Below are 18,701 nucleotides of genomic sequence, written 5' to 3'. Positions count from 1 at the left end.
CGAGACCAGCCTGGCCAAATATAGCAAAATTGAAAAGAAATTAGCTGGGTGTGGTGGCACGTGCCTGTGGTCCCAGATACTCAGGAGGCTGAGGTGGGAGAATCGCCTGAGCCCAGGAGTTCAAGGCTGCAGTGAGCCGTGATTGCACCACTGTACTCCAGCCTGGGCAACAGAGCAAAACCCTGTTTCTTAAAAAAAAAAAAAAGAAAAGATAAAGAAAATACCAGCAAATCTAAAGTACTATGCTCACATAACTGTACTATGCTCACATAACTATCTTAAGCTCTTTATGCCTTCATATACCTAGTTACGATTTTTTCTTCTTAACATAATATTTTTTGATAGCCATATTATTATACTGACAATTTTACATAGGTTTTTTCACTTAAAGTGAGCGATATTTTAAGCTGAATAATATGGATGATTTCAGGTAATAAAGACAGCTGTAGAATCTAAACAGAAGAGGAACAAGATACTCATATAGATAACACCAGCAAATAGATATTGCTTCATCTTTGTCTAAGTAGAATAAACTGTAAGCATATTAAAGCCAGTGCTGTATTTGACATCCCATAATCTTTGTCAGAGAATGGCTGTGGTCTATTAAAGTACATTTTGACTAAATAGGTAGCCACCTCACTGAATTTGTTGCAAATCTAAATCACAAACAAACATGTTTATAATTAAAACAAATAGATGTGCTGGGTGTGGTGGCTCATGCCTGTAATCCCCGCACTTTGGAAGGCCGAGGTGGGCAGATAACTTGAGGTCAGGAGTTCGAGACCACCCTGGCTAACATGGTGAAACCCCATCTCTACCAAAAATACAAAAATTAGCCAGCTGTGGTGGTGTGTGCCTGTAGTCCCAGCTACTTGGGAGGCTGAGGCAGGAGAATTGCTTGAACCTGGAAGATGGAGGTTGCAGTGAGCCAAGATCATGCCTCTGCATTCTAGCCTGGGCAACAGAAGAAGACTCTGTCTCAAAAAAATATATATATAATATAATATAAAACAAATAGATGAATAATTAAGATTTCCTACACTGTAAGTAGTCGAGTTCTGTTCGAACAACCTTTGTGTGTAAATTATTGGAACTGATTTGTCTTTAGAATTTTAGTTTCTTGGATATTTTCTACTAAAATTATCATCCCTTCTATATTTTAGATTTCAATGCGGTTATGATTAACTTTCATTGTGCAGTCCATTCATTTTTTAAAAATTCTATTACTCTGGTAAGTGGGGTGATGGGAGAGAAAATGAGGGGGTGATATTAGCCAGGGAGGTCAGGGCAGGCAGTGACAGTTGAGGGGACCCTTGGAGGCTGAGCAGCAGCCGGCTGTGTGGACCTCCGGGGAGTGTCCCAGACGGGTAGAATAGGAGGTGCAAAGGCCTCCTTGAGCTGGCAGGGGTCACAGAGAAGGCTGGCATGGCCCGAGGAGGTAGGCGAGGGAGAGGAGGGCACAGGCCAGGTCACGGAGGGCTGGTAAGGAGTTCCGGCTTTATTATCTGTTGGAAGGGAATTCAGTGATGAAGTTTATCCCAGGAAGCAATGTGATCAGATTTTTGTTTTAAAAATTTGCTTTGGTGGCCGAAGGGAGAAAGGACCTGGGGGTAGGGGTGAGAGTACCATGGGAAGGCCCCTGCAGGAGCTGCTGAGGTAGGTAGTGAGCACCCTGTCACTGAGAGGTATGCAAGCTGAGAGAGCATAATGTTCAGGAAATCTGCAGTGCCCAGGAAGCTGCCCTCAGCAGCCTCTGCACCCTGCACTCCTGGCAGGCTCTGATGTTTTGTGACTCTGCTCCTGCTAGACTGCAGACACTGTCTCGTGTCCAGTGCGGACATGGGAAGGGAGGCCCTGTGCAGGCCCCGTCTCACCACGTGGCTGAACACAGGGGCCTCAAGCGGGACCGCAGCGCGTCCTGGCTGGCTGACTAGCTGTGTGTCCCTGTGGGAAGTCACTTGCCCTAGGGCTCAGTTTCATACGTGCTCACTGAGGTCAGTGCTCAGCGTGTAGAGCACATACTGGGTTTTTGGTTCTTCTTTCTTTTATCTACAGAGACCCAGACTCATTCATTCATTCATTCATTCATTCATTCAACCGATATTTACTGAGCATCTGCTACACGCCAGGCACTGTTCTGGGCCTCCAGGACATAGCAGTGAATGAGGCCTGACATTCTAGTAGGGGAGGCCGTTAAGAATAAATACACTGTGATAAGTGACTGCCGCCATGGGACAATGAGATGATCCAGCCGGGGTCACGTGGGGTGCCCAGCTTCCCCCGGAGCAGCCTCCCCCACGCTTACGGCCTCCTCGCCGCTGCTGCTGTCATTGCTTCAAGGTGGGAGGTCGTTCCCTCCCCTGAGACCTTGCCCCGTCACTGTAATTTCTCTGTGTCTGCATGCTGGGGCTGCAGAGTGAAAGTTAATTTCACGCTTGACTTCCTGCTGCACAGACGATTTCGGACGCGTTGGAGTCACCCGTAGCCGCCTCCGCTGCCCTCCCACCGCCACCTGCTTCGGGCGCTGTTGGTGTCCCCTGCTGCAGGAGGGAGAGCTCAGACCACCGGCGCGGGGCCGGGGCAGCCCCAGAGGAGCAAGAGATGGGGTCTCCACTGAGGGATGGGCCCCACCCTGGGCAGGACCCTGCAGGAATTCCCAGGCATCCGTGGAGCCCTCGTGGGATGTGGTGAAAGGGCGTGGGGCCCGGGGGTGGGCGGCAGCCAGCGCCCAGGCGTGCTCTGCCTCTGCTTGCCCGGGGGTTGCCCTGGTTCGCCGGTCCCCTCAGGCCTGGAAGCCTGCTGCTTTCTTCCGTCGCTCGTTTTTCTTTTTTCGCAGGCTGATTTCTTCCCTCCTGCTGCCTCATTTGGGGGTCGGCTGATGGGAACTGTCAGACCTGGGGCTGTGCAGGCGGAAAGGGGGACCAGTCAGGACCCAGGTGACTCTTAGCAGGTCTCTGTGGTCTCGCTCAGAGACATCAGATGACTCCCCCAGGGTCACATAGACAAATTCCTAGACCAGTCCTAACTGCACATCCTTCCAGCTTCGTCTCCTGGGTCTCTACTCCAGACCCTGCCCCTCCCTAGCTGGGTGACCTTAGGCAAGTCACGTCACATTGCTTGGCACTGTCACAGCTTTTGGTTGGCACTCAGTGATCAGGAGGTCCAGACCATCACCCCAACTCACAGTCTCTTCCCAAGGTATCCGGGCCCTGCACGGCTGCCTCCCTCTTCCTCTCCCTCTTCTTCTCCCTCTTCCTCTCCCTCTTCCTCTCCTCTGCAGCTGGGGTCAGGCTCTCCCTGAGCACCCCTTCTGCCCCCTCCAGATTCACTATCGCTGCCTCCCTCCCTAGAACCCAGGGCTCTGCTCATTGTCTTCTTCCCACCCCATTCCTCTGCTTCTTCCAGGCCTCAGCGCAAACCTCCCTTCCTCCAGGAAGCCTCCCCTGATTGCCCCAAGCTTTCCTTTTCCAGTACCCCATAAGCCCCAGGACCAGTCCCAGCCAGGGTCCGACCGGACTGCCGTGGAACGCTCTCATAATTCCTGCCTCCTTATCCCACCCTCCTACGTCCTGCTTCTCCTTCCCAGTGCCCTGGCAGATGACAGGACTAGGTTTCCTTATAGGGTGTGTGTTTTTAAACCCTGACTTCTTTGCACCCCATGAATGCCTGTACCAGCAAACTCATCACATGCTGCTTGGCCCGTGCCTCCGGAGCCCTCCTAGAGACTGTGGTCTTTACGTTTGCCGGACAGAAGCTCAGCAGAAAAGATTTGTCTGCAGTACAGTATATGCATCTTCATTGCCTAAACACTGCTTGGAACAAAATAAACACTTAAAAAAAGCTTGCCAGAGGAGTGTTGAACACGTGGGCATCATACACCGGGATTCTAGGGGACTGCAAACCTGGGTGGCTGCCTCCAGGAGCGGGAAGGAACGTCTGAGTGAGGAGGGCTGGTGTGAGGCAATAGGGAGTGGTAGGGCTGAGGAACGGGGAGCTTGGTGACCTTTGAAAAGGGCAGCCAAGCCTCAGTTTCCCAGCCTGTGGCCATGAAGGGGTGTGGCCCGATGGCCTGATGTTTTCAAGAGAAGCTTTAGGTTTGGCTTTTTGTGTAACAGCCTCTGGTTTTCAGTGCTGGCAATGAATTTAGGATTTTAGAAAGCACCGGCCAGGCGTGGTGGCTCATGCCTGTAATCTCAGCCCTTTGGGAGGCTGAGGCAGGCAGATCACGAGGTCAGGAGTTCGAGACCAGCCTGGCCAACATAGTGAAACCCCGTCTCTACTAAAAATGCAAAAATTAGCCTGGTGTGGTGGCACGCGCCTATAGTCGCAGCTACTCGGGAGGCTGAGGCAGGAGAATCACTTGAACCAGGGAGGCGGAGGTTGCAGTGAGCCGAGATTACGCCACTGCACTCCAGCCTAGGTGACAGAGTGAGAGACTCCATCTCAAAAAAATAAAAAATATAAAAATAAAGCACCACGGCCCAACACGACACCCTCGGAGGCTGTCTCTGGCCTGTGCACTGTGCGATTTGTGACCTGCGGACTTGACATGTGTTTGCGGACTTGATATGTGTCCTCTTGCGTGGTACGTGGATGTCTCTGGGTGGCAGGCAGTGTCCGTAACCAGGGAGGATTCACACCCTCAGTTGCTGCCCATCGGTGGTGAACAGACAGCTGCGTGCACATCACCGCCACTCCGAGGCCTCATGCTCACCGAGTCATTTTCCAGCTGCAGTGACGGCCCCACGGTTTGTGGACGATCACATGCCAGACTGGCTTCTCAGCGCTGCCTTAATACTTGGCCATGAACGAGGCTGCTGAAAATGGCAGGAACTTTTCTGTCACAGTACTGGAGGCCAGCACTTGGAAATCAAGGTGCTACAGGGCCACGCTCTCTGGAAGGCTCCAGGGGAGGCTCCTTCCTTGCCGGTTCCAGCTCCTGGCTGCCGCTGGCCTCCTTGGCGTTCCTTGGCTAGGAGATGCGTCACTCCCGTCTTTTATATTCGCGTGGCGTTCTTCCCGTGTCTGTTCGCGTCATCTCCCCTCCGTGCGTGTCTGTCTCTGTGTCCAAATTTCCCCTTTTCATAAGTCATTGGATTAGGGCCCACCCCAGTGACCTCATTCTAACCTGCTTCTCGCTCTAAAGACCCTGTTTCCAAATGAGGTCATGTTTTGAGGTGCTGGGGCTTAGGACTTACACATATCAGGGTTTTTGGGGGGAGTGGTTGGGGGTGACATTCTCACCTGTACTAGGCAGTGTACCGCCTGCAAACCCCAAAGTCAATATTGTATGGTCTTCACCACGGTGTTTCAAAGTGGATTCTGTCTCTCTTCTTTTGTGGGAAGGCGGGACTATTTGTTTTGAAGTAACTAGATTGTACGTTGTACAACAGAAGAGTTGCAAATACACTCTCGAGAGTTCCCACGCACGCTTCACCTGGCACCCCTCAGGTGGACAGCTTATAGAACAGCAGAGAAACACCACCACTGGGGCCCGCCATGGTGGCCCACGCCTGTCATCCCAGCACTTTGGGAGGCCAAGGTGGGAGGATCACTCGAGGCTAGGAGTTGGAGACCAGCTGGGCAACAAAGCAAGACCTCGTCTCGACCAAAAAATAAATTAGCCAAGTATGGTGGCACGTACCTGTAGTTCCAGCTACTCAGGAGGCTGAAGCAGGAGGATTGCGTGAGCCCAGGAGTCCAAGGATGCGGTGAGCCATGATCAAGCCACTACACTCCCACCTGGGAGACAGAGCAAGACCCTGTGTCTAAAAACAAAAATCAAAATAAAACGAAACAAAATACTAGGAAAGAAATAGCGGCACATGACCCTCCACTAAACTACCAGCTGTCTTTGCATTTCCACCCGTCTCCCCGCCAACGTCTGTTTTCTGGTCCAGGATCTGATTCAGGTTCTCACGTGACATTTGTGCACGTGTCTCCTTAGTCTCCAGCCCGTGACAGCTTCTCAGCCTTGCCTTGTTTTTCACAACCCCAACACTTTTGAAGAGCACTGGTCAGGGCTTTCTTTGGCAGGTGTTTCCTCCTGGTAAGACTGGGATGGGGGGTTTGGGGAAGACCAGGAAAGGTCAGGGGCTGCGTGATTCCGACGTGATGGGGGCTCTGCCCTAGGTCTCCCCTGTCGCCTTAGAGTTATCCCTTCTTTGCTCTGTTCTTTGCTAGGGAGTCACCAAGTCCCACCCACTTTCCAGGGGAGGGGAGTTAAGCTCCGCCTCCTGGAGGTGGGGATATAAAGATTTGTGGAACCACCACCATGATTCATTCATACTTGAGGGGAGATTCTTTGAGACTGTGCAAATTTCCTGTTGCTCCTTAAAATTTTGCTAACCCAATTTAGCATTCATCCCTGGATCTTGCCAGCGGCAGTTGGGTTGTTACTGCATTCTAATGACGATTTTCTATTTCCCTCATTTCTTGGACATTTATTCATTGGAACTCTAGAAGAAAGATCTGTCCCTTCTCCTCCATGCATTGATGTATTGAGTCATTTGTTTATAATCACACAGACCCGTGGGGATTTGTTTTATTCCTGGGACGCTAATCTGGTCCCAGGGCTATTTCTGTTGTCACTCACATTGTTCCAGCTCTGGCAGCCGGAAACCTTCAGGCTGGGTTCTGTGTCCTTTTAACTTTTGTTTTCTTTTGTTTTTGGCAATTCTTGACTAAAGTCACTGTGGGCTCTTCTTGCATACTTCCTGGCCGAGCGCTGGACTCAGCCATGTCCCGGGCAGCACAGTTTCTGGGATTGGAGGATGGTCTTCGCCAAGATCTGGATGCTGCTGTGCTCAGTGGCCCTGGGCCCTCACTGCTTCTACTCCTTCACAGCTGTCTTTTGCATAAAAGACCAAACCCTTTGCCATGTTGAAACTCACAGGACCCTGCAGGACCGGCCCTGCCAGTCTTGCTCACAGCCTCTTCTCCGTCCTCTCTGTCCCTCCCCAGCACTGTCTAGCCACAGGACCTTCCTCTGTCTGTGCTTCCACTACACAGAGTTTGTTCCTGTCTCCTGCGGTGCCCTCCAGCCGGAGTTCCCTTCCTTCTGGATCTTCCCAGAGCCGGGTCCTTCTGATGACGTAGATCCCAGCTCAAGGTCATCCTCTCTGGGAGACCTTTCCGCACCAGGGAATCTAAAATAGCCCCTCACACCCTGCCCCGCAAGCACTCACTAGCCCACCACTCTACTTAAGTTCCCAAATCCAGGATTATCTTGGTCATCTTGCTTATTGTCCGTGTCACCTCTGTGAGAGCCCACAGCTGTGTCTTGCTCCCTGGTGTGTCCCCAGCACCTGGAACAGTGCCTGGCACATAGTAGATGCTCAGTAAGCACTTGTTGAATAGCAGAAAACCAGGCTGTGATGCCATAGATTTCAGATGAGGAAACTGAGGGCTTCTGAGGTGTGCTCAGAGACACCCTGTTATGAGATAAAGGGTGCTGGTCCTAGCCTGTGGGACTGAGGACCCCTGGGGCCCACCCTGACCAGGGTGGGGGCCAGGCTGATGGAAGGTGGGGAGGCCCTGGCCAAGGCACCACCAGAATGACCCAGGGACTGAGGTGGATTCCAGGCCCTTGAGCCCCACGAGGCTTCACTCGTCCATCAGAGCCTTGGGGTTCTCTCCTTTTCCGGTTTCCAGTGGGGCTAGGGTCCTGGGGGCTGGGCAGAGCGTGGCTCCCAGTCAGCAGCTTTGGAGCTTTCGAGCGGGGTTGGCCACTGCTGAGAATATGAAGAAGTTGGGGATCCCCTCCCCGGGAAAGTGGGTGCCACTGCATGCCCCAGATTGGGGACAGACAGCAAGTTAAGGTGTACAGCAGGCTCCTGAGGTGGCTGTGGCCCCAGGCCCTGGGAGGCTGCAACACCTGCTTTGTGTGTCAGAGACTGTGGGGAGGGGCCTGGGAAGAGAAGAGGAAGGTGCTGAGGTCTTGATGCAGTGGCGGGTGGGGGTGCTTTCCAGCCCTCATGGCATGGGCTCCGGAACCTCTGGCCTCTACTCTCCAGGGCTCCCTCCCTTTGCCTGTCTCGGGGTCTCTGTCCGCTTTCTTTGGGTCTTGTCTCTCTTCCTCTCCCCACTTCTCTCTCTCTCTCTCTTTCCCTCTCCTAGTTTCATCTTCCTCTGAGTCTCTGTCCCTTTCCTTTGGATCTTATCTCTCTCTGACTCCTCTCTCTCTCTCTCTGATCCTCTCTGTCTCATCTTCATCTAGTCTCTTATTTCTGTCCATTCTCCAGGTCTCTATCCCATCTTCGGATTCACATTCTAGTTCTCTTCTGTTTCTGTTTCTCCCTTCTCCTCTAATTTGTCTTTCACATCTACTTGTTCATTCTTTCTGGTTCTGCTCTCTTTCCTTCTTTCTTCTGTCTCCGTTTTCTGTCTTGTCTTTTTCTCGGTCTTCTGCTTTCTTTCTGTTCTTTTCTTTCTCTTCTCTTTGTCTTGTCTTGTCTTGTCTTTGTTCCTTCTTCTTTCTTTCTTGTCTTGTCTTGTCTTGTCTTGTTCTTCTTTCTTTCTATTCTTCTTCTTTCTCTTCTCTTCATGTTCCTTTGTTCTCTATCTTTGTCTTGTCTCTCTTCTGTCACATCCTCTTCTGTCTCTTGTCTCTCTCTGTCTCTGTCTCTTCTCTCTATCTCTGATTCCCTTGTCTCTGTCTCTGTTCCTTCTGTCTTGTCTCTGTCTTCTCTGTCTCTGTCTTCTCTTCTGTCTTGTCTCTCTGTCTCTATCTCTGTCTTTCTTTCTTCTATCTTTAGTCTTTCTTTCTCTTGTCTCTGTCTCCCTCTGTCTCTGGGTCTCTGTCTCTCTCTCTCTCTCTCTGAACCTCCCGTCTCCCAGGACGTGCCTGCTTCCCTTGGAACCTGCAGTGGGGTGTGTAACCTGCTTGGTTGAGCCCCCATGGCCCCTGGCCTGAAGTCTGAGACCCCCCTGGGGGTTTTGAAACCTGAAGTCCATGCCTGGTGGCCCCACCAGCTGCCCCACCCTGCTTGTGTCCCTCCCACCAGGGCAGGCCTGGGTGTGCTGGAGGGCTGTGCACTGCACCTGGTTGGAGTCAACCCTGGGGCCGTGCAGGCCACACCCTGACACCCGGCCTGTAGGCGGCAGCAGGTCTCGGGGTCTCAGGCTCCGTGGCCTGTATTCCTAGTTGGAGGCTGTGGCTGTTTCTCTGTAGCCATCTTTCCATGGGCAGGTGTGGCTGCTGGGGTGCATGTGGGCAGGGGCGGGAAGCCACAGGCCCCTCGGCTCTGGGAACCCTCTTGTCTGCACACCGGGCTCAACCTAAATGTTGGCGGGGGCTGCCTCGCGTGCGGGGGAGTGAGGACGCACATTGGCAGCTTACAGGTCTCTCTGGGGACACAGTACTCTGGGGTCTTATCTCCCTGAGAACCAGTAACGGGGCAAATTCAGGGCTTATTCTCAGCAAACAGGATGGCGCGGGGTGCAGCGCCTGAATCCGGCCAGGCTGACCTGTCTGCCGCTTCCCTCCTGCACAGAAACCAGGCGATGCGGAAGAAGCTAATCTTGTACTTCAAGAGGAGGAATCACGCTCGGAAACAATGGGTAAGTCCACACCGTGGCCCCCATCAGGTTTCCTTGAGATCCGGGGAGAATCGAGCGCACAGGGGGCCGCACCTGCGGGGCCCTCTCGGTTCCACAGCTGTCTCCTCCCTGAGCGTCCAGGCTGCGGAGGAAAAGCCAAGGCCGGCCAGGAAAGGAGGAAAGACAATAGCTGCTTCCAGAAGGCCTCAGGGTGGGTGGGGGTGGGAGGCCCTATGGCCCCTCTTCCAGCCTGGAAGGGAAGAAAGCAAAATGTTGGCCTGGAAAATTATTTGCTAAACCCTGATCATGGGACCTGTCCTGGGCTTTTCAGGCAGAAAGAGAGGTTTTGGAGAGAGGTGGAGGATCAGGGTGGGCTGTGTGCCAGGCAGCACGGGCCGCAGGGCACACCTTTACAAATGAGCCTTTCCTGGCGCACCGGGCCCAGGTCCAGGCTCAGAGAAACTGAGACAGTGGACAAGCATTGAGCCCCCTTTCCCTGAGCCTGCGTTTGTGGCCAGTGGCCTCATTCAAACAGAAAAGGGTGCTGATTCCTGCTTCTCACTGTAGGCTGTGCATCTCAGCCCACGGCAGGGAGGCTGGGTGTGCCAGAGGCACGTGGTGGTGGTTTAGGGCGGCTGTGGACATCACCCATTCCCCAGAGGAGATCAAGGTCGACTATTCTCCCAGTTGTCAGGGAAAGAAGCGTGGACTCAGATGGGCTTCAACAGGAAAGGAATGGGTGTAGCTGGAAACGTCTGTTGGGGGTGGATGGCAGGAATAGTCTTTCAACTCAAGTCTTGTTTTCATTTCATTTCATTTCACTTCACTTCATTTCATTTCATTTCATTTCATTTCATTTATTTGTTTTTGAGATAGAGTTTCACTCTGTCACCCAGGTTGGAGTGCAGTATCAGGATCTCTACTTACTGCAGCCTCTGCCTCTTGGGTTCAAGCAATTCTCTTGCCTCAGCCTCCCAAGTAGCTGGGATTACAGGTGCCCACCACCATGCCCGGCTCATTTTTGTATTTTTAGTAGAGAGGGTTTCACTGTGTTGGCCAGGCTGGTCTTGAACTCCTGACCTCAGGTGATGCACCCGCCTCAGCCTCCCAAAGTGCTAGGATTACAGGCGTGAGCCACCGCACCTGACCCCTTCATTTCTATGCAGTTTTTTCAACACTGTGTGTTAGAACATTGACAAACTGAACCTGAAGTCCCATAGCAGCTGGGAGCCAGAGAGAGCTATCCTTTCTCTGACGGTATCACAGATGCTCTGATTAGGCCAGGAGAGGACCGGGGTCCTGTGAACCAGTGGCTGATGCCGGGGAGATGGAGTGAGGCTGCCTGGTTTTGGCTCATGGGACCTTCTGTAGAGTTGAGGATGATGTCGTTGAGTCCACCCAAGCCACGGGGCTGCTGGGACACGGGGAATAGGATAAGGCTGGGGAGACCCTGAGAAGGTCCCCACCTGGGGAAGAGGCGGCCTGGATGGGGACTACTGCCTTGGGATTCTTGGATAGGAGAAGCGACAAGGGCTGGGAACTAGCCTTGCTGGAGGGTGGAGGGGCTCCCCTTGTACCTGCAGCCCCCTGCCCCACCTCCGCCCTCCCTCCACTGTGTTGGGGTGGGGCCTGTGAGGCAACTCCCTGTGTCCTTTCTGGGGTGAGATCTGCTGGGCACCAGCCTCCAGAGAGGCCCTCTAGGGCACAGCAGTGACTCTGTCATGCCTGGTGCCTGTAGGTCTATGGTACACAATAGGTGATGACTAAATGCTGCTTGAACGGAAATGGGCTGGGACAGAACAGTGCGTGGGACACCGAGGGTGTTAGTTGATCCAATGCCTTCGGGGCCTGGGTGCCAGCAGTCACGGAGTACCTACTGTGTGCGAGGCTCGCAGTTGGTGTGACACAGGCCCTGTCCTCAGACCTGCAGGCTGCAGGGACAGATCGTGCGTAAGGACGAGGAGGATGCCCGCACACCCTGCCCTTCCGGTGCCTGTTGTGTTCCGGGCACTCTTCTGAGTGCTCTCCATACATTAGGGCATTTAGTCCTGTGAGGTGGGAGCTTGGTCAGCCACATGTTTCAGATGAAGAAATCGAGGCACAGAGAGGTTAAGTAACTTGCCCTAGGTCACACAGCTGGGAAGTGGTGGAGCTGAGATTTGAATCCAGACTACCTGGTTCCTGAGCCCATGCTCTGAACCCCCAAGGGGCAGTTCCAAGAGAGCCCAGGAGGGTGTGTGGGGTATGGTGGTGTGGTGAGTGGCTACACGGCAGAACTGAGCAGTGCCTGGGGAGGGGGACCCCAGGCAGGCATGGCGTCCTGGGCAGGTGTGTGGGCACGTGGGGCCAGGTGAGGGGCTTAGCTGGGGCAGGAGGTCCTGGCACCTGGCTCCGGAAGGAGGGGCTGTGCTATATGGGAGGAGAGTCTTCCCTTGGCCCTGCCTGCCCTGGCCCCGAACTTGTCTGGGCACTAGATGGAGGAGACACTTCCAGCCAGATGCTGGTGCCTGGGAAGCTGTGGGCAGCCCTCGGGACCCAAGGCCTGCTCATAGATGAGGAGAGGTGGGCTGCCCAGCAGTGCCTTGCCCAGCTTCCTCAGACCCCCCACCTTGACTGGATGGTACCCACGGGCACTTGGACTGGTACAAGAGACTCTTGAAACGAGCATCCAATCTGTTTATCAAGTTAAGAGATATCCACGCAGGGCTGCCGGGTGCCCAGGGACACAGGCCAGGAAACAGCCCAGTAATGCGGGGAGAAGAGCTGGGCAGAGGGGTAGGCTCTCGAGATGGGCTGGGGACCTCAGTGCTGAGGTGGGAGTGACCAGAAAGGACTGGCTTTGTGCAGATCTGAGAGTCAGGGTGTCAGGCAGAGGGCATAGCAGGTGCAGAGAGGCCCTGAGGCAGGAACCAGCTTGGGGCAGAACCTGGCAGGCCAGCGGCAGGAGCCAGATCACCTGGAAACCTCTGCCCTCAAGCTAGGATAGAACATTCAGGTTTTATTCCGAATGCAGTGGGACACCGAGTCTTAATACATGTATTTGTAGTAAAGAATCCAAAGTCCTTATTCTAAGAAATTTGACAGAAGAGTACAAGGAACGTCTATATACCCACCACTTAGAATCAGCCACAGTTACCATTGCCTTATATTTGCTCTGTGTGTATAATACAAATATAAACGTGTTTGTTGTTGCACTCTTGGAAAATAGGCACGGAGGCGCGGAGCTTCAGCCCTAATAAATACTCCCCCTTTGTCTCCTGTGAGGAAGGAAATCCTCTCATTTCCACCTAAAACGACTGCCAGTTCAGCGCTATCTTGCCACCTCCTTGACAGCGCCCCCCCCCCAACCCACCGTGGTTCCCTCCTTGGGGTGAAGGCTCTTCTAGGGAGGGCAGCAGAGGATCTGATTTCCATTTAAAAGGATTGCTGCAGCTGCTGGAAGGAGCTCAGGCTGGAGGTGGAATTGGGGCGGGCTTGAGTTCTTTAAAGATCGCCAGTGGCTCCTTGGGGGGTCTGTGGAGGGGGTGGAGGGAGAAATCGGCTTAATTTAAAGCTAGAGAAGAGTCAGACAGAAACCAGGGACTTCCAAGAAGGGTCCAGGGTGGCTTCGTGGCCCATCTTGGGACAGACGGAAACAAATTCAACACCCCCTGAAGCTGCGGTGGCGATTGAGATGGTCTCTTTCTTGTGGTATAAGAAGCCGAAGTCCCTGACTTCACTGATTTCAGTAAGGCCTGGGAAGGGGGGCTTGGCCAAGAACTCCGATGTGCCTGCCTCACCCCCAATGGGGAGCCAGACCCCCCTCAGACCCAGGGACCCCCACACCTTAGCAGGTTCCTGGCACCCACCTCTTCCCAGAGAGCAGGGCTTTGTCCCTGTCACAGGATGCTCAGCACCAGCATGGCCCCCCAGGCCTGCCACATCTCCTGGGAAGCTGAGCTGGCCCCTCTGGAGGCCCAGTTGGCTGAGAGGCTGGCTCGGTCTGTGGTCCCAGAGGCATGACTGGCCTGCTCCTTCTCCTTGGCGGATTTGCGCTCCCAGCACCCCACAGAGTAGCCGGTGGGACGGGGGCTCCAGTCTTTCCGTGTGTGTGTGTGTGTGTGTGTGTCTGCGTGTGTGTGTGTGTCTGTGTGTGTGTGTGTATGTGTGTGTCTGTGTGTGTGTGTGTGTGTGTGTGTAAGACAGAGAGAGGCGGGGAGAGAGGGAGGAAAGGGAGGAAGGGGTCTGCTTCCTCCTCTGGCCAGTGGGTCCACCCTTGTAGAAAAACGCCAATGAGCATCTTCCCTGCCACCCAGGCCAGGCCGGAGCTGCCCGCCCTGCACTGTTCAAGGCAGGCCGAGTGCACACCCAGCACCGTGGACAGAGGCACAGGCTACAGCAGGCGGCACTGTGGTCAGACCCGGAGGGGGACTTCCTTGTCCTGGGCAGAAGGCAGAGCCTGGTGCTTGGGGCCATGGAGGTGGCTGGATGTCCCCTCAGGGACACTACTGCTAGGGGCCTTTGCCACCCGCGCACTCCACGAGGGACCCAGCTAGAGCCAGGCCATCTTGCCGGCGCCCTGCTGTCAACGTGGACAGGCCGAAGCCCCACTGGCCAGTGGCCTGTTGGTTTCTGCCCGCTGGTCTGCACCAGTCACCGCGTGACTTTCCTCCGCTGGCTTGAGGCGAGCTTTTCTCACCCGTGAGCCTGGGGCCTCTCGGACAGGGGCCGAGGTGGCATGGGCTGGATGTTGCCGTCCCCGCAGTCCCCATCCCTCACTGGGGCTGCCCGCAGCCACTGCCCAGAACGTGTTTGTCTGTCACCAGAACCGCCTCTCGATCTCCAGCGGGTTCCTGGCACAGCCTGCATGCATGGGGTCAGGTTCTGGGCCACTTAGCACCAGCCTGACCACCCTGTGGGGACCGTCGTGGTCACGGGGCTGTGGAGGATGGAGGGCACAGCTTGCCCTTGGTCAGAAGCTGAACTATGGGGCGGGGTGGGGCTGGGGTGTCTGGGCTCCAGGACCAGAGAGGGGCTTTCTGATTGTGCCGAAGCGCCAAGTGGGTGTTTGCGGAGGCTCCCAGACCATACCATCTGTCCATCCCCAGCTGTTGGAGGTGGATAACTGGGGTTGTGTGGGTGGGCCCCCCGCCGCTTGCTCAAGTCACCTTGGAGATGTGGAAGCCAGGCAGCTATGCTCCAGGCTGATTGGGGATCTCTTCTCAAAGGACATGCAGCAGGCAGCGCTGTGGTTAGATGTGGAGAGGGACTTCCTTGTCCTGGAGGGAGGGCAGAGCCCCCTCTCTGGGAGCTGCTGAGGTCCTCACAGCTGGTCCTTGGGGTGAGGCTGGGGAATGAGGAACTGCTTGCAATGTGGTTTTCTCTGGAGGCTGCCCCTCCCCGGGGCTGACGGGCCCCCACGCCATACGGTACAGCGCAGCTTCCTTTGGTGTGGCAGTGGGCTCCATCCGGGCTGTCTGGTGCGGCCGGAGCCCCAGCCACATGTGGCTGCTGGACACTGGGAGTGTGGCTGGGGAGAACTAGAAACCGACTCTTAAATTTTACTTGATTTGTGATTTCAGTTGAGCCACATATGGCGGGTGGCATCCGTTTGGGACCAGGCCTCTGTAGAGGAGGCCAGGACTGGGTGGCCGGTTCACCAGGAAGGGAGGTGACCATGTCCTCCAGGGGAGGTCTGTGGGTTTTCTTCAGGGGGCCCCCGTCTGCTGGATATCGATGCAACAATGTGTGTGTCTTTCTGTCATTTGCCTGTGTGACATGTATGTGTCTGTTGTGTGTCTACGTGTGTGACTCTGTGTGTCCGTCATGTCTGCCTGTGTGCCCCTGTGTGTGCACCAGTTTGTCTGCCTGTGACTGTGCGTGTGTCTGTCATATGTCTGCCTGGATGACCATGTGTGTGTGTCTGCCTGCCTGTGTGATGGACTGTGTGTGTGTCTGTCATATGTCTGCCTGCATGACCATGTGTGTGTCTGCCTGCCTGCGTGACTGACTGTGTGTCTGCCTGTGTGACCATCTGTGTGTCTGGCTGGCTGGCTGTGTGACTTATGTGCCTGTGTATATATGTGTGTGTGTCTGTCTCGGTGTATCTACCTATACGACTCTCTGTCTGCCTATGTGACTGTGAATCTGTGTGTCTGTCTGCCTCTGTATGTCTGTGTGACTGTGTCTGTGTGAGTGTGTCTGTCTACTTGTGTGATTGTGTCCATGTGACTATGTGTGTGTCTGACTGCATGTGTGTATGTGACTGTGTGTCTGTGTGACTGCATGTGTGTCTGTGTGACTTGTGTGTGCCTGTGCATATCTGACTGTATGTGTGTGTGCCTGCCTGTATGTGCATGTCTGTGTGACTGTATCTGACTGTATAGGTGTGTCTGTGTGACTGCATTTGTGTGTGCCTGTGTGACTTGTGTGTACACCTGTGTGACTTGGGTGTGCGTCCGTGTGCACCTGTGTGACTTGTGTGTGCCTCTGTGTGTGTGTGCCTGTGTGCATCTGACTGTGTGTGTGTGCCTCTATGTACATGTCTGTGTGGCTGTGTGTATCTGACTACGTGTGTGTGTCTGTGTGACTGCATGTGTGTGTGCCTGTGTGAAGTGTGTGTGTGTGCGTGCGCCTGTGTGTCTGCCTGCATGTGAGTGGGCGGGGCGGGGCGGCGGGTGCCAGGTTCAGGAGCATCTTCTGCAGTGCTCCCCCGCGCTCTCCCAGGAGCAGAAGTTCTGCCAGCGCTATGACCAGCTCATGGAGGCCTGGGAGAAGAAGGTGGAGCGCATCGAGAACAACCCCCGGCGGCGGGCCAAGGAGAGCAAGGTGCGCGAGTACTACGAGAAGCAGTTCCCCGAGATTCGCAAGCAGCGCGAGCTGCAGGAGCGCATGCAGAGGTGAGTGGGGCCCGAGCCCAGTGCCCCCCATGTCAGGGCCCGGGGTCAGCTCCAGGCATCCTCAGCAGAGGTGACCCGGCCAGGAAGGAACAGAACAGTGCAGCAGCTTCTCAGGCCAGTAGCCGGGGCCCTACCAGACCCTGGCATGTGTCCCGTGGAGCCTCTTTGGCCTAACACTTGCTTGGAGCTTAAATATGTTTTGGGGGCAAGCACTCCTATTTCTGTGGCCTGCATGACCCCTGAAGGCAGTTGAGTTTGAGATCCCCGGTGTGGGACAAAGGGGAGAGATGTGGCTAAGAGACCAGGCTGCCAGCCTCCCCCAGTGGCTGTGAGGGCTTGGTGGACCCTGTGTGAGAGGTACCTGGTGACAAGCAGCTGTGGTTCTATGGCCATTTTTTTTTTGATGCACAGACAAGACGATTCATTGGTGATAATAACAACAGCTTTCACCCTTAACCGAACTCACAAGCCATGTCTCATTAAGTTCCTCCCAACAGCTCTAGACAGCCGGGTGCCACTTTTGAATCCTCATGTGACAGGGGAGGAAACTGAGGCACAGAGAGAAACACTTTGCCCCAGGGCCAAAGAGGCAGAGCGGGGCTTTGAACCCAGATCTTTGTGGCTGGGCTTTTCAGGGTATTTTAGGAGAGAGGAAGCGAGTGAGCTGCCCGTGTCACAGGGTTTGGCCATGCTGGGTTGGGGTGGGGGCTCCACGCCTCCCCAGGACTCCTGGTGTGGGGCCAGCCCCTCTGCTGCCTGCTACCCACACTTCTTCTCTGGGGAGGGCGTGGGCTCAGGGTTGCGCCACAGGGGCCTGCTAGTGTCCCCGACCACCAAAAGGCTGGTCCTGAGTGTGTCCCCTTGGTCCCCAGCAGGGTGGGCCAGCGGGGCAGTGGGCTGTCCATGTCAGCCGCCCGCAGCGAGCACGAGGTGTCGGAGATCATCGACGGCCTCTCAGAGCAGGAGGTGAGTCCAGGCCCTGACTCCGGCCTCAGCTCCTTTTCCCTGGCATCCCCCGTGAGGGTGCAGAGGCCCTAGCCAGAAACCACCTCCCGGGTGGTTTACATCAAGGGGCTTGCCACCACAGAATCAAGGTGGGTACGGAGGTACCCAGGAGTAGAAGCCTCAGGAAGCCACGGCCCGTCCCAGGCCTGCAGGGGTGAGCGGAGAGAGGGGTGTTAATGTGTCCGAGATGGGGTGTGGCAGGACGCCCTGCAGGGAGGGCCCCGGCGCTCCCCGATCCAGATGCCACAGCACGGAGGGGGTTGGGGGACGAGGACCCTGCCTCTCACTCTTACCATCTCCTGCCTCCTTTTGGAACTTCCCATTGGCTGAGTCCAACCAGAAACCCAAGGGGCAGGAGTACCTGTGGGTTCCAGGGTCAGCCTTCCGGGGCCCAGAGCCTGGCGGGATGGGGGGAGCATGGTGCAGGCCGTAAGTTCCCAGCACGCCGTCTGTCCACACAGCCACGACCTTCTCACAGGAACCTCAGCCCTCCTGGCTGGAGCAGGGCTGGTTTCCCCTCAGGCCTCTTTGGGGTACCAGGACACCCTGGGGTCAGCCGAGGTGACCCTGGTTGCCGTCATGGGGGCCCACAGATGGCCAGGAAGCAGAGGGGCAACCTTTTCTCCTGGGGAGGAAGTTGGCATCAGCCTGTCCCTCCTGGGTCCTGTGGGTCAGGTATCCATGATGACACTACCCCTTGCTCCCAACACCACGGCAGACACGAAGCAGCCACGGCACGTTTCTTCCTTCTGGCGACTTTTGTCTGGGGAGAGCTTTTGTCCAGATGGGAGATTATAGCCCTTCAGCTCAGCGCAGCAGAGCCACGCATGGCTATTGAAATCAAAATTAATTAAAATGGGATAAAATTAGCAATTCAGTTCCTCGGTTGCATCTGACACATCTCAAGAGCTCGACAGCCGCTTGTGGTTGGCGGCTCCCCTCCTGGGCGGGGCAGACAGCGAACACCTCCCTGGCTGCAGAGCGCTCTGTTGGACAACAGAACGTGCTGCCCTGAGATGCTGATGCTCAGATTTGACAGATGGAAGGGGCCCCAGGGAGGGGGCGGCTGGTTTAAGTTGCAGTTTCTCACCAGAGATTCTAATTCAGCTGGTCTGGGGCAGAGCCCAGGAATCCGAATTTTTACCCAGCCACCCACATGATTCTGAAACAGGCAATCCAAAGATGAATCTGGCCATTAAAACATAATTTTTAATTTTAAAACTTCTTGTGGTACGTTTTTGTTTACAGCAACATCCAGTTGACAGAAAACAGAGCTCA

The 18,701-nt window shown here is 55.0% G+C and overlaps 1 protein-coding gene across 32 annotated transcripts in view; it reads left to right on the top strand.

The window, feature by feature from the left end:
• NCOR2 (nuclear receptor corepressor 2) overlaps positions 1-18,701 on the top strand; it is a 238,508-nt gene that overhangs the window by 118,742 nt on the left and 101,065 nt on the right. For 28 of the 32 annotated variants that reach the window (XM_031650908.1, XM_031650896.1, XM_031650907.1 and 25 more), the window contains 3 exons: positions 9,495-9,561; positions 16,246-16,418; positions 17,291-17,384. In XM_031650908.1, the coding sequence (XP_031506768.1) occupies positions 9,495-9,561; positions 16,246-16,418; positions 17,291-17,384 (334 nt within the window). The remainder of the gene's footprint in view (positions 1-9,494; positions 9,562-16,245; positions 16,419-17,290; positions 17,385-18,701) is intronic. The other 4 variants (XM_017946319.2, XM_031650895.1, XM_031650917.1 and 1 more) reach the window with 1 other exon arrangement.

This window comes from Papio anubis, chromosome 9 (assembly GCF_008728515.1).
Source record: "Papio anubis isolate 15944 chromosome 9, Panubis1.0, whole genome shotgun sequence".
Lineage (NCBI taxonomy): Eukaryota > Metazoa > Chordata > Mammalia > Primates > Cercopithecidae > Papio > Papio anubis.
This window is presented reverse-complemented; position numbering and strand designations above follow the sequence as displayed.